We start from the raw sequence: 15,457 nt of genomic DNA on the forward strand, positions 1-15,457 counted from the left end.
CCAGAGTGAAATGTCGCACACACATGCAGACTGAAGAGGACACTGTCATGTTGTTCAGCCCAATTATGAACACCAGTTTACCTGAGGGATTGCACATCCAAGAAGTACACTATGAGAAGAGGTAACTCTGCCACTGTCCCTGTTTCAGTTATTAACACTACAGCACACAGTGTCACACTAGGCCCCCGAGTTAGCCTGGGACACATTGAGAGTGTGAAGGCTGTGTACCCAGCAGCTACAGAACCAGCGGCACAAGGACAGACACAACCAGGTCCCGACAAAAATGCACAGCAAAACACAGACTGCTCAGGTACAAGCTGCCCCACTACTGACTGTGATGAAACCTGGGATTCCCCAGTGACTTTAGATCATTTGACTAGTGATCAGCAAACCTTAGCAAGAGAAGTGTTAAGGGAGGAGTGTAAAGCATTTGATAGGGATGAAAATGATGTAGGCTCCATACCCTCTCTGCGTATGCACATCACCCTAAATGACCTGACACCTGTCCAGAAGACTTATATCAGTGTTCCAAAGCCATTACATCAGGAGGTAAAGGAATATTTACAGGACTTGATTAATAAGGGCTGGATCACTAAATCAAGGTCACCCTATTCGTCACCTATAGTGTGTGTAAGAAAAAAATCAGGGGAACTGAGACTGTGTGTAGACTACCGTGAGCTAAATAGGAAGTCGGTGCCAGATAGACATCCCATTCCTCGAATACAAGATATGTTGGAGAGTCTTACTGGGAGTTCATGGTTTTCTGTACTTGACGGCGTACCACCAAGGCTTTGTAGACGAAGAAAGTCAGCCTCTCACTGCCTTCATCACACCATGGGGCCTGTATCAGTGGGTGAGGATCCCCTTTGGCCTGAGTTCAGCTCCAGCTGAATTTCAAAGAAGTATGGAGGAGTGTTTGCGGGGTTTGCGTGATGATATTTGCCTGCCTTACCTTGATGACAATTTAGTCCACAGCAAGTCCTTCATTGACCACGTTGAGCATGTAAGAACAGTCCTTCGCCGATACCAGCAACATGGAGTGAAGCTCACACCAAAAAAATGTGAACTGTTTAAATCCAAAGTTAGGTTCTTGGGCAGGATAGTGTCAAAAGAGGGGCATAGCATGGACCCGGCAGAGGTGGCTCCAGTGCAGGCCCTGAAGGAAAGACGCCCTAACACAGTGGGAGAAGTGAGACAGATTGTAGGCTTCCTGTCCTACTACAGGACATACATACAACACTTTTCTGTCATAGCAAAGCCCCTGTATGAACTGTTGGCAGCCCAATCCCCTGTTCCTGCCTCACCACAAAACCACAATGTGGCTAAAAAGGGAAAAGTAAAGAAAACAAAACACGGGCAGTTGACCTCATCATCACCAGTCACATGGACTGAAAAGCATCATCAGGTTCTGAGCCACCTAGCGGACAAACTCTCTAACCCTCCAATCCTAGGCTTCCCAGACCTGAATGAACCGTTTGTTTTGCACACTGATGCTTCACAGGCAGGACTTGGTGCAGTGCTGTACCAACGCAGTCATGGCAAGCTGAAGGTGATCGCTTATGGATCCAGAACGCTCACCCCCCCAGAGAGAAACTACAACCTGCACTCTGGTAAGCTGGAGTTTCTCGCACTGAAGTGGGCCATCTGCGAGCGTTTCAGAGACTATCTTTTTCATGCTCCCTCTTTTGTGGTACACTGATAATAATCCACTGACATACATACTGACAACAGCAAAGTGAAATGCCGTGGGACAAAGATGTGTAGCAGAGTTGGCAGATTTTAATTTCAAAATCAAGTACAGACCAGGCAAAGCAAATGCAGACGCAGACGGCTTATCCAGAATGCCACTTGATTTTGAAAGTTACAGTATGTGAACCAATGCACACAGGTTGTTTGCTAGGAAGAAGTAAGTGCAACAGGGCAGGGCATTTTGGTGCATCAGGAAGAAAACAGCCCATTCCTACACTCAGTCTCTTGTAATGCTCTACAGACACAGATAGACATAGAGAATACGTTCAGTGCCATACAGCCATTCTCCAGGGAAGAAATAAAGACAGCACAGCAACAAGATCAGGTGATGGGCAAAATGTATGGACACAAAGAGAAAAACAAGCGACCCACTGTACAACAACTGAAACACGAGGGCCCAGAATGTAAAGCTCTAGTCAGAGAGTGGAGTAGGCTTGAAATCAGAGAAGATGGAACTATGCACCGCAAAACTCACACAAAAAGTCAGCTTTTGCTCCCAGATGTTTATCGTCCACTTGTTCTGAAGGAGCTCCACAACGAAATGGGACACTTGGGAACAGAAAGGACAGTAAACTTGATAAGAGAACGTTTCTTTTGGCCAAAAATGCAAAGAGACATCGAACATTTTGTGACAAACGTGTGTGAGTGTCTAAAGAAGAGAAAACCTAACAGACACGCACTCGCATCTATGATGAGTATCAAAACCACTCACCCATTCCAGCTGGTCTCTGTTGATTTTCTACATTTGGAAGAATGTAGGGGGGGTTATGAATATGTACTTGTCATAATGGACCATTACACTCGGTTCACACAAGCATATGCAACTACCAACAAATCAGCCAAGACTGTTGCAGACAAACTGTTTAATGATTTCTGTCTCAAGTTTGGTTTCCCAGAAAGACTGCATCATGATTTGGGGAGGGAATTTGAGAACAAGCTGCTTCACCACCTGAAAACACTGTCAGGCATTCGGGGGTCTCACACTACTCCTTATCATCCCCAAGGAAATGGACAGACAGAGAGATTTAACAGGACGTTGCTGTCAATGCTGAGAACACTTACTGAAGAACAGACTGGAAAAATCACCTCACTAAAGTCGTACATGCCTACAACTGCACAGCTAATGAAGCCACCGGCTATTCTCCATTCTTTCTCCTGTTTGGTAGGCCACCCCGACTGCCTGTTGATCTGTTGTTTGGAATTGAAAATCAGGACTGCACAGGCTCCTACCAGGACTATGTGGAGAAGTGGCGAAAGAGGATGACTGAGGCTTATGACATTGCCTCCAGAAATGCTTCCCAGTCAGCTGATAGGGGAAAAAAACAGTATGACAAGAAAGTGTATGGCCCCACACTGTAGGTTAGCAGTCGTGTCCTGGTGAGAAATGTGGGGGAGAGAGGAGGACCAGGTAAAATCCGCTCTTACTGGGAAGACAACATTTATGTTGTCAAAAGTCAGAAAGGTGACATCAGTCTAGTGTTTGAGGTAGTGCCTGAAAGTGGTGGAGGCAGGACAAGGATCCTCCACAGGAATCTACTTTTACCATGTGACTTCCTCCCAGCCACAGATGACAGATATCAGGCTACCATCCCAACTCGAATAAAGAAAAGAAACAATTACACAAACAGACACACATCTGTGACCAAGTACACACAACAAACAAATGTTGATGAGGAATCAGATGATGACTTTAATGATGTAACATTCACCTGGCCTTCAGCGGAACACCAAAGGATGCCTGCGCTTAACCCCTGCTCAGAAGTTCCATCCTCAAGAGGGAAAGATGATGAGGAGCCACTGCAAAGCAGGGAGGAGGAACAAGAGGAGCAGGTTCACACAGTGACATCTGACGAAGGTGAGGAGGATGTTGTGACAACAACTACAGAGAGCTCAGAGGAGGAAACAGTGAGGGCGTGAAGGTGAGGAAGAGCGTTTCTTCCTCGGTGGTGGAGAAAACTGTGACGTAGTTTTTGGAAATTTCATAATAAAGTTGCCACGAGTGAGAAAAGACAAGTGATGTGCGCCAGAGTCCTTGAGTGCAACAGTAGCAAGCACGTTAGTTAGCATTACAGTCTTAGCCTTGTCATTTTTATTAGCCTTAACATGAAGTAACATCAAGTAACCCAAAATGTTAAACAGTAAGAGTAGTAGTCATATTTCGTGAACCCTTTGAAGAGTACTGTCACACCGGTGTGATCATTCTATAATACACCATTTAAGCCCGGGGGAGAAATGCTAACGCTACATTAGCATCGGCAATCTTTTCTACTTCATGCTATCTGCACAAATGGTTGACATTAAACATTAAAAATATCAGGCAGTTCAGAGAGAATCAAAGGAAGGCAGGCAGCTTTGCATGACATTATTCTGGACGTGTTGATAGTGATCGTCAATCCCTTTAAGACAGTAGTGACGGCCATCTTGGTGACGTGTGTTGTTTTGCGAGTCTGCGAGATCAGAGATGTAGTTAATTTAGTGTTTCACACAAAGAAATATGTTACTTCACAGTTTTACGACACATTTTTATCTTTTTGACTTGCAAAATTATCTTTTAAATTGACAAACATCATATGTGTAATTCGTGGCACAATTGAAACGGGATCGAAAGATAATCTTTCTCTCTCCATTGACTTCAATACATATTTTTTCCGAAATAAGGTCCCATGGAGCTCCCCTGGAAGGGGAGTAACTTCGCCACTCTATATACATCGATACAACATTACGTGTTGATAGAAATCAACACATAATGAAATAAGACCCCACGGTTTGATGATTGATAGGTGTGTGGGCTGTCTTTCATTTTGACACAGAGAACAATGGGGGCTATCCACCCTTATCCACAATGTAAAGTAATTCACACAGCCTCTTCCCTCTACTCTCTGTGAGGAGCAGCAGGTTCAGCTTTCAGAACAAAGTAACAAATGTAAATGGCATTCATTTTTTTAAATATGTCGTGTCGTAATATATTTATTTATTGTTCTTCTCAAGAGAGTAACAGAATGTGTATTTTATGTTAGTATTTCAAAAAATCTCCTGGTGGAGAATCCCCCAGACCCCCCGGCAGGGGTGGGGCTTTCAGCATGTCAACTCTTTCACCTGTGGGGAAGTTGCAGGATTGGCTCCAGGTCGCCCTTTTTATTTACTTCAAGACAAATGTGCCTTTTTATTTCATACAGTTCAATTGGGATTGAGACAGGGAAATAATCTAAACCTCACGCGTGGCGTTTCACTGTCAAGAGGGGCGTGTATGTAATTACATTGCAAATACTGACTTGAGCCCCACCACTGTATGGGTTAGCCCCTACCATAGATTACTTAACAAAAATACTATGGAGCCGCTACTGTTTGGAGCTTACAAATAAATAAGTTCCCTTTATGATAAGAAAAACACACAAATGACATGGAAAACACATCACTTTTTTTATATCAATAATGTCAAACATTATATCATCAAATAGGCCTATGCCTCCTTAGTATTACAGTATATACAATGAAATACTCTACTTTTAATAATTAGTGTTTGGTATGTTTGGTAAAATCCGAAATCAAATCATAAAAAATCTCAAAATCTATTAATACGTAACAAATATATTCAATTTCAGAACAGAAGTAACAGCCTTCAAAGATCAAACTCTGCACATACATACTTCAGAAGTGTACAGTGAAGCTCAAATATTCAACTGTACGAATAAGCAATACTTTGGAATGCAAACGTCTGTGTGTGTGCGTGCGTGTGCGTGTGTGTGTGTGTGTGTGTGTGTGTGTGTGTGTGTGTGTGTGTGTGTGTGTGTGTGTGTGTGTGTGTGTGTGTGTGTGTGTGTGTGTACGAGAGTCTCTTTAATACATGTTTTCAACTCAAGGGTCAAATTCGCGTGACGCGTTCTCGTGGTAGCCAATCAGCGGTGAGGATCTCAGCCTGCTGTCACTGACGTAGAATCAGAAAACATCAGCCGTTAGCTGTCAGCACACAGAGCTCACAGCTCATGTGTCATGGCAAATACAGTCGCTGTGTCTGTATCATGTTGTTTTGAGTTTGGACGGAGCAGCTACAACGTTAGTTTATCCTGATCGATCTCCATTAAAAAAACAAGCATTTAAAAAGGTTTTTCGCCTGCCTGCCGTCTTTTCTGCAGACTTGTCAAAGCATTAATTCATGGTTTTTACTAACCGTTATCAGTATGTTTACTTCGGCGTCATTTTGAAACGTGTATTACAATTAAATCACGGTAAAATATGTTCATTTTGTTGGTTTTTACCACAGCATTTACATGGAGATAAGCCCCGCCCCCTCTCCAGCGTGTCCTGTTTGAATGACAAGAGTAAACACAGCTGACAGCCGCGGTGAGACTAGGTCCGGTGTGAACGCAGCATAATGTAGTTCAGCAACCCAGTCTCATGGCATTTCGTGTTCACCAACACGACTTTTAATCTATTGATTCGTGTTCACCAACATGATTTTCCCCTTTTTTTCGTGTTGCACAGAATGATTTTAAAAGCAATGTATTTCTACTGGTAATGTGTTTCGTGCCTGCAGCACGTATTTTTCTCCTGTCGGGTCGTGGAAGACCGAAAGCTGTGTGGTTCATAAAAACATGTTCTTACTCAATATCAAGCCACAATTATTGCTTTTATTTTAAATCGTATAATTTTGGACTTTTGTTGCCGTCTGTGAGGAAAATAAATGAATAAATCTTTTTTTCCTTCTAATTTGTTATTCTTTTCAAAATAACACACTGTTATTTACTCACCAATAACACACAATTATCCTTGCTTTTATTTATTGGTTTGATTCCATAATCTCTGGCTTTTTTGGCGTCCGTCAGGAACTGAATTTCAAAATAAAAATAACCAGAAACAGACGTAGGCCTCTAGGAGTTTAGGATGGCCGAAGACACTACACTACCCATAATCCCCAGCTATCGTTTAGGACTACAGTCCCCGTGATTAATCTTCAAGCTCTGGGATTGGATGTTGGAGTGGCAGTGCGCCAAGGTTACGCCGAGCGTCAAACAGCTGTTTGAAATGGAACGAAACCACACCAGACTATCCAAAACTGGAATCGAACGCCCCCCCAGAACTACACATGCTGTCTATTGTGTTTCTCAAAAGGTTCCATGGGACGTCTCCACTAAACGTTTTCGTGTTTCCCACAATTAGAAGTTGCCAGTATTAAATACATTGGTGTTATCAAATGTAAAACATATAATTAATAAATGGGTGAAAATCGCTTGTGTCCATAATGTGCAGCATTAATATACCCACATGACAGCTCATTGTTACTTTGTAATTCTACTCCACTACAATTCAGAGGTTAACCTGGTATTTTTACTCCACTACATTTATTTGAGTTACTTTGCAGATTCTGATTAATGATGTGAAATATAAACAACCCTTAAATCAGATTTAGTTACACCTGAGTAAAATTCAGGTAAGGTGATTGTCAAGTGTCAACAATCAGGAGAGATACTTGATAGTTGGCGAGTCGAAAGGAGCCAGTTGAGGTGGTTCGGGCACCTAGTTAGGATGCCACCTGGGCGCCTCCCTAGGGAGGTGTTCCAGGCACGTCCAGCTGGGAAGAGACCAAGGGGTAGACCTAGGACCAGGTGGAGAGATTATATCTCTTCGCTGGCCTGGGAGCACCTTGGGATCCCCCAGTCAGAGCTGGTTGATGTGTCCAGGGAAAATAAAGTTTGGGGCTCTCTGCTGGAACTGCTACCCCCGCGACCCGACCACGGATAAGCGGGAGAAGATGGATGGATGGATGGATGCTTGAGAAGACTAAACATTTATCTGCAATTGACATGAATGGAAACGAGTAATAAAGTATATTCATTACTCGTTATTCTCTACTAATAGTTCATTAAAGACTGTATATTATGGCTATTTTTCACATCCCTTTCAAGATTTCAAGATTTTCAAAGGTTTATTGACATATCATATACACAACTACGGTGTATACAATGAATGAAAATCTTGGGTCACAGGTTCCTCAACAGCGCATTACAAGATATCTATCAATATGTGTGTACCTCCACCATTAAACTGTCAAATTCTGCACATTTCTTATTCTATCTACATACATAAGAGTATAATTCATATGTATACTATCAGTTCAAATAAGTGCTTCAACATAGTTAACATTGCAGGAAAGCAATATATTAGACGTTAAGTACTTTGTCAGGCTTAATATTTATCTGTAGATAGATACCCCCAAAGTTTTTTTCTTATTTAAAAGAAGACCTTAATCTGTTATTTAATGTTTAAATAAAGGTTAATTCGTGTTTCTGTTTTGCACCTCCTCCTATTAATATCTTTCTACATCCTGCACTAAACTGTTTTATTGTAGAGATCACTTATAGTATCTTCTTGATTTTTTATATTCTATATTTCTATCACAGACCTTCTACTTTCCCCCTATGAAAGTATGTACTCATAATATTTTTGTAATCAAATATAACACATAAAAACAATAATTCAATAACGTGCTTTAACCACTAGGCGGTGCACACAAGGTACACACAGACATAATAACTTTGTATTATTAGTGTAGGACACTTATGTATGTACAACATCTGAAGATGTGTAGTTTTATTCATGCTTTCACATAATTTTACAGCATATTGCTATATTATTTCAGACTCAGTATTTACATTATTATATTCAAAGAAAATCAGTAATATCTTTAAAAACTACAAGTCCTTTTATATCAGCTGTGCACCGTTATGGTGTAAATATAACCTATCTATGAATTAGATCAAATGTAAAAGTCAGCCGAATTAGTGTTGATACTGCAAGGAGACGTATTGTGTGAAGAGAAATTGAAGATGTTGTTTAATTGTTGATATATTTATGATCCACGTCAAGTATTCAGTTTCGGCGGCATTTCTTCCAGTTTGTCCAAAGGTCTTCTCATCAGGGCTCTAACTACGGCAGATCTGTAATATGTAATGCAGCCGAATCGTGTATTACAATGCCGTTATGTGATGACTTTCAAAGAGAAAAGCAAGAACACTCTGAATTAAGTATTATTTTATTCTTTTAAAATGTTTTCCGGATTTCATATCATATAAACACCAAATCCCAGCATGCATTGCGGCTAAAACATCCAATCAGCAAGCTTAAACCATAGCTGAGGATCTTGGGTAATCGCTCGAAATGCCTACGTCTGTTTCCGGTTATTTTTATTTTGAAATTCAGTTCCTGACGGACGCCAAAACAGCCCGAGATTATGGAATTAAACCAATAAATAAAAGCAAGGATAATTGTGTGTTATTGGTGAGTAAATAACAGTGTGTTATTTTGAAAAGAATAACAAATTAGAAGGAAAAAAAGATTTAAAAAATACAGTTTTCAGTATTCTGAGGCTCTGAGCCCCATTTATTTTCCTCACAGACGGAAACAAAAGTCCGAAATTATACGATTTAAAATAAAAGCAATAATTGTGGCTTGATATTGAGTAAGAACATATTTTTATGAACCACACAGCTTCCGGTCTGCCATGACCCGACCGGAGAAAAAGACGTGCTGCAGGCACGAAACACATTACCAGTAGAAATACATTGCTTTTAAAATCGTGGTGTGCAACACGAATCAATAGATTAAAAATCGTGTTGGTGAACACTAGTGCTGGGGGGAAACGATTATTTTGAAAACGATTAATCGGGCGATTATTTGATCGATTAGTCGACTAATCTAATGATTATTTTTCTGTTGTTCAATTCATAAAAAACGTAATGTAAAAAAAACGTAATGTAAAAACAATTTTTTTCACGATGCTGTGTCTCAGGGGATCTTAATATTTAAGAACCTATTAATGTGTTATACCAGATTAACGGAAATAATCTCAGCTAACTGACGATACAAACCATGTTTACCAAAACAAAACACAAGTCTCATAAGAAGCATCTAAATGACCCCTGAGCGAAAAATGCTAACGGACATTGGCACAGAACTCAAGATAAAAGTACCCTTATTACTTATCGTAGCTGCACATACAATATATCCGATTAAAGCTGAGACTCCACAGATGATGTAGGTATATAGTATCATCACTGAGTGATCCGGACTCGCGACAGGGGAAGCAAATACAGTCATCACAACACGTACCTTCACAGAGCTTCTCGGGAGATCGTCTCACCACCGTAATCTGATCAAAAGACGTGTTCAATGGCAATAAAATGAGAAAAAACACGGCTGAATCGGTTAATCCATAGGTTTTTAACGTCTATGTATAAAAAAATGATTGCATTTATAATCCATAATTCCATTGTATGTAAAAATCGGAGAGCAAATGCTAGCTGCTAATGGTAGCCACCACAGCTAGCTGCTGCTTCTGCTAGGCTATGCAGCAGTCTCAGTGAGATATAAATATATAAATATCTTTGCGTTTTGGACTAACTTTAAAATATTCCCATGCTTTTGAAGACCTAGGGCGAGATGTTTTCGTTTGGGAGCTTCGTGCGCAATCCTGTGAGGAGGAGGTGGTAGCCGTTTCAGTCTCCATTGTGTTTGAAGTGCGATTGCGAACTGCTTGTTGCTTTGGGTGACCCACGTGTGTGTAGCGACGTGTCGACGCGGAAATATGTCGTCGACGATATTTTGAAGTCGACGCGTCGACATCGTCGACGCGTCGCTACAGCACTAGTGAACACGAAATGCCATGAGACTGGGTTGAGTTCAGAGACCAGACCAGTACTCTGACGCTTTTAAAATTAACTTCAAGATTTTAACAGTGTGAGGGGCACAAAGGCCATGGTGGCCGTAGGACGTACAATTATTTTCGGGGCTTAACGGCCAGACCGAGGGGCTACGATGGCCATGGCCGTCATGGCCGCCGTGAAAATCCTACCCTGGTCAGCAGGGTGAAAATACTTGTGACTTGATCCCATAATCACCAAATTATCATAAGCATCCAGATATTGAAGAGACCTATTCAGAAAGAAAGCAACATGCTGATTTGAATGAGGTGTGAGCTTTTGTCAGGATCTATAATAGACAGATACACAAAAACTCCTTATCCTGTGTTTGGCATGCCCTGTTTACCGAAGTTGATCCAGTCCTGCAAAATAAAGCAATGTGGTTCCTTCACAACAATAAAAAACACAAATTCTTCAAGATTTTACCTCTCAAATCTTTAACCATCAGAGAATATTCAAGTTGTTGTATATACCAACAATGGATATACCTACACTCTGTCATAAGTTTAGAAGTTATAATGCAAAATACTCATTTAAAAAAGCTCAATATTGAAGGGATTTATTATTAGGAGGAACACAAAGGTATGGGCGTTAGCTTTTAAGAATTGTCTGTTTGCTGTTCTTCCTCTGGCACATTTAAAGCTTTTTATTTAACACAATAATCTCTAAAACAATATTCAAGAACAGCAGTGATTGGAACCCATTTCCATCGGCCTCTTCATACCATCCAATCCATCGCAAATCTTTTCAGTGTTATTACAGCCCCGTTTTGGAAGGTCACTGTTTTTGAAGGTTTCTAAGAAAAATGTCATCGGAGGAGAAGAGAGACTTAAGCCCTTTCTCATTTCATCAAATCCCCCTCCTCGACTCCTCGGTCCTCCGGTACGGTAGTGACCCGGAAATGGATTTCAGCGCGCCATGTTGAAGGACATCTCATTTCTCTAAATGCACTTCGAGGACCGAGGACCGAGCATCGAGCATCGAGCATCGAGCATCGAGGAGGCTCTCTGGAGGAGCTCTAACCGAGGAGACACTGATGGGTCCTCCACGGCTCCTTCGCTGATGCATTTCCGGGAACAGAGATGTTTCAAAGAGTCGTGACGCACGGCCGGACTTATCTCAGCCAATTACAGCTCTGCATGCATCCCCTGGATATTATTTTATTAACTGCTCTCATCGCGACGCGATATTTACAGAGAGAACAGCTGTCCGTGCAGAAAGCAGAGCAGTGTGTATAATATATATCACTCAGTATAACAGGCCTACTCTCTTTATTTGCTTTAGTTTAGTAGATATCTACAAACAAAGAGTCGATATTTTTCTAAAACCATTTAGTGCTTCACATAATAGAATACACAACGGCTGTAGCCTGATTATGTGTAGGTGTGTGTGGTACAGTGTGTGCGTAGATGCAGCGGATAGACAGGTCTCAGTTGGTTTGGTGTCCTCTGCTTATGGAGGACGGAACATGACTTAAGTATAAATAAATAAATGTATGAAGAAATACAGGAATAAATAAATTACGTACATAAATACAGGAATAAATAAATAAATACGTAAATAAATAAATAAATACAGGAATAAATAAATGACGAAATAAATACAGAAATAAATAAATGTTGAAATGAATACACAAATAAATAAATAAAAGAATAAATGCATAAATAAATATGGAAATAAATACATCAATGTATAAATAAATAAATGTCGAAAATAAAACAGAACACACGTTATTATTATATATCTTTCATTTATTTCTACATTTACGCGACATACATTTATTTATTTATGTATTTATGTGTCCGTATGCTAATGAGGTGGGCGGTCCTAACCTCAGTCTGAAGCAGGATTCGCCAATTGTTGGAGCCAGGCAGAAGCAATAGATTTGTGGCAAGTCACATCATGTCGAGCTGAGCCAAGTCCTCTATACATCGTTCCACACGAAACTGGACATAATCTTTTGGTTCTCCGTTCTCTAAATGGTCCGCTAATGATCGTAAATGATCTCCAATGGCTCTTAAATCAATATCCATAAATAAACCTTACAACTGTGGATAAACCATGGATGTATAAAGATAAGGGCTAAACAGTAAAGCTCCTGCATTCGAATCAGCGCGGTTATCCAGGCGTTAGTAGTAGAGCCCTCTGCCAGAAATGATCACACACTCCTGTAACCAATCCTGCTTCAGACTGAGGTTAGGACCGCCCACCTCATTAGCATACGGACACATAAATACATAAATAAATAAATGTATGTTGCGTAAATGTAGAAATAAATGAAAGATATATAATAACGTGTGTTCTGTTTTATTTTCGACTTTTATTTATTTATTTATACATTGATGTATTTATTTCCATATTTATTTATGCATTTATGTATGCATTTATTCTTTTATTTATTTATTTGTGTATTCATTTCAACATTTATTTATTTCTGTATTTATTTCGTCATTTATTTATTCCTGTATTTATTTATTCCTGTATTTATTTATTAATTTACGTATTTATTTATTTATTCCTGTATTTCTTCATACATTTATTTATTTATACTTAAGTCATGTTCCGTCCTCCATATCTGCTTACTTTTAATACTTGTAAATAAAAGTTTTGGCCCGTAATTTATTTTCCTCATTGTAGCGACCAGAGAGGGGGGAGATATATCCAGCCTCTGATAGTGTTACGTTATTATGAGAGTGCTCTGTTTGATTCTGAAATTGTATATATATGTATATAAATATATACATATATATATGTGTGTGTGTGTGTCCGCATCTGTAGCCTGTTATTGTCTCATTATACCGCACTGTGAATGAATTAAAAGTAAATATACAAGTCATCATGAACACATCTGTCCATCAGACAGAGTGCTGCTGTGCCTCCTGTCATCATTAATGGACGTCTCTTTAAAATGACCGCTCAGAGGAGAGGAGTTCTCATTTCTCTAACCGCCTGCTGCTTCCCCTCCTCTCTCCTCGGTTCCCCTCCTCAGTCCACCGCTCGCATCTCCTTTGGGCGGGACCAAGTCTCGAGGATAGGAGTCGAGGAGGGGAGTCGAGGAGGGGAGTTAGAGAAATGAGAAAGGGCCATGGTGTAGTTTGCTGTGGTTATTTTAGGGTTGTGATTATGTTCATTTCAGGTTCTATATACTGTCCAATAATATATGTAAACTTACTATTTGAAAAATAAGGCAATCAACGAGACATTTAACAAACGCAACGATGCGTCCTTGCTGATAGACCACTGTATGATTTCTGCTTTTGAGCATTGGTTTTCGTCACTCATGTTTTTATTTTCTTCTTGCTCCTCCTTGTTACCCTCCTCCTCCCCTTTCCTCACTCTCCACTCTACAGTTTGACATCAACCAGCTGCTGACCTCAGTGAATGTAAGCCAAAACCTCAGTCCCATCCACAAGCCGCTCGACTCTCCCAGCAGCAATGCCAGCGATCGCAACAGCAACGGCGGTGCTAGCGTGGGCGGATCCAGTGTGGGCGGGGCCAGTGTGTGCGGGGCCAGCGGCGTGGGCATGGAGCAGTCGCCGGTGGACCGCGCCAAGTGCTTTTTTCCTGACGAGTCTGAGCCCCTGCTTCGCTGTGACTCCACCTCCAGCAAAGACTCCGCCCTCAGCAGGAACGGCTCCTTCATTACCAAAGGTTAGCTGCACCATTAGCATGCTGGAAGGAGTTTAAAGTGAACACTATTTGACCTGGTCAACACGTACATGTGTTTTTATTAGGACTGTCAGTCGATTACAATATTTAATCGCGATTAATCGCATGATTGTCCATAGTTAATCGCGATTAATCGCACATTTTGTATCTGTTCTAAATGTTCCTTAGAGGGATATTTTTCAAGTTTGTAATACTCTTATCAACATATGAGTGGACAAATATGCTTTATGCAAATGTTTGTTTATTATCATTTCAACAATGACAAATATTCTCATGAATATTAAACACAACAACCTCTGAACATTACAAATATTCACCTCAATTCAACCTGGAACCTCTCTCATACAATACAATAATATAATACAAAGTGTGTGTGTGTGTCGGCGCAGTTGTCGGCGAAATGCCGCTCCTCTGTTTTCATAACTGTCAAAGCATGAGACTGAAGTTCCCACTGTGGGTCAAAAGAATGCGCTGTGACCCCGAGGTAACTGTCATTACTGAGTGAAGTCCAGTCTCCGGTGAGCGCAACAGTGGAAGTCTTTTTTAAATCCGCCTCTACTTTTGCTTTTTGGACTTCATACAAGTTGTGTATTTTCGACACAGTGGTGGCTCTGGAAGGCAATTCATAAGTGTAGTGGTTGGATGCGACCCAAATTATATCATGCAGCCCCTCGTCCTCCACAATGTTAATTGGCCTGCAAGCTGTAACCACCCATTTAGCGATCTTTGTTGAAAGTTTGCTGCTCGTAGACGTGTCCAGGCGTCTCCCCCGCACACTTTCAAGTGTGGTCTGCCGCAAGCAGGCGGCAGGAGTGGGGCTGTCGGCATCAGCAGTGTGCTTGGATTTTATAGATGATATTTTAAACTCGATGAGCTCTGAAACTACGGGGCGGCCGAGGACAAAAAATGCACATGCCTTAATCGCGTTAAAATAATTTGTGGCGGTCCTTTTTTGTTTGCGTTAACGCGTTATTAACGCATTAACGCCAATTTAACTGCCAGAGCCAATTTATAAATGGAGGAAATCAATGTTAGTCTGTTAACCAAAGTGCAGCCATCTAATAATGTACTATCTGTTATTAAAGATCAGAGGAAAATAACAGAATGAGAGGGGTAAATCCGGAATACAAATAAAGAAGCAAAGATATTGTAGAGCAGTGAGAAAGAAAAAAGCTTGGTGTGTCAATTCATTACATTGCCAGTATTTTTCGTTTTTGTGAAAAAAAAAAAATCTTCCCCTCGGATTTTTTAACAGCCCCCTCAGTAATTTCATCCTGGAGCCTGTTAGAAATTAAAATCAATGTTTTGATGGCATAAAGCAGCTTAAACATACCGTCAGTTTA

At 40.7% G+C, this 15,457-nt stretch overlaps 1 protein-coding gene across 1 annotated transcript in view; it reads left to right on the plus strand.

Annotated features, from left to right (window-relative positions):
- tnfrsf21 (tumor necrosis factor receptor superfamily, member 21) overlaps positions 1 to 15,457 on the plus strand; it is a 104,312-nt gene that overhangs the window by 65,721 nt on the left and 23,134 nt on the right. The window contains exon 5 of the mRNA XM_034195681.1: positions 13,796 to 14,096. Coding sequence (XP_034051572.1) covers positions 13,796 to 14,096 — 301 coding nt within the window. The remainder of the gene's footprint in view (positions 1 to 13,795; positions 14,097 to 15,457) is intronic.

The sequence above is a fragment of the Gymnodraco acuticeps genome, unplaced genomic scaffold (genome assembly GCF_902827175.1).
Source record: "Gymnodraco acuticeps unplaced genomic scaffold, fGymAcu1.1, whole genome shotgun sequence".
NCBI classification, from domain to species: domain Eukaryota; kingdom Metazoa; phylum Chordata; class Actinopteri; order Perciformes; family Bathydraconidae; genus Gymnodraco; species Gymnodraco acuticeps.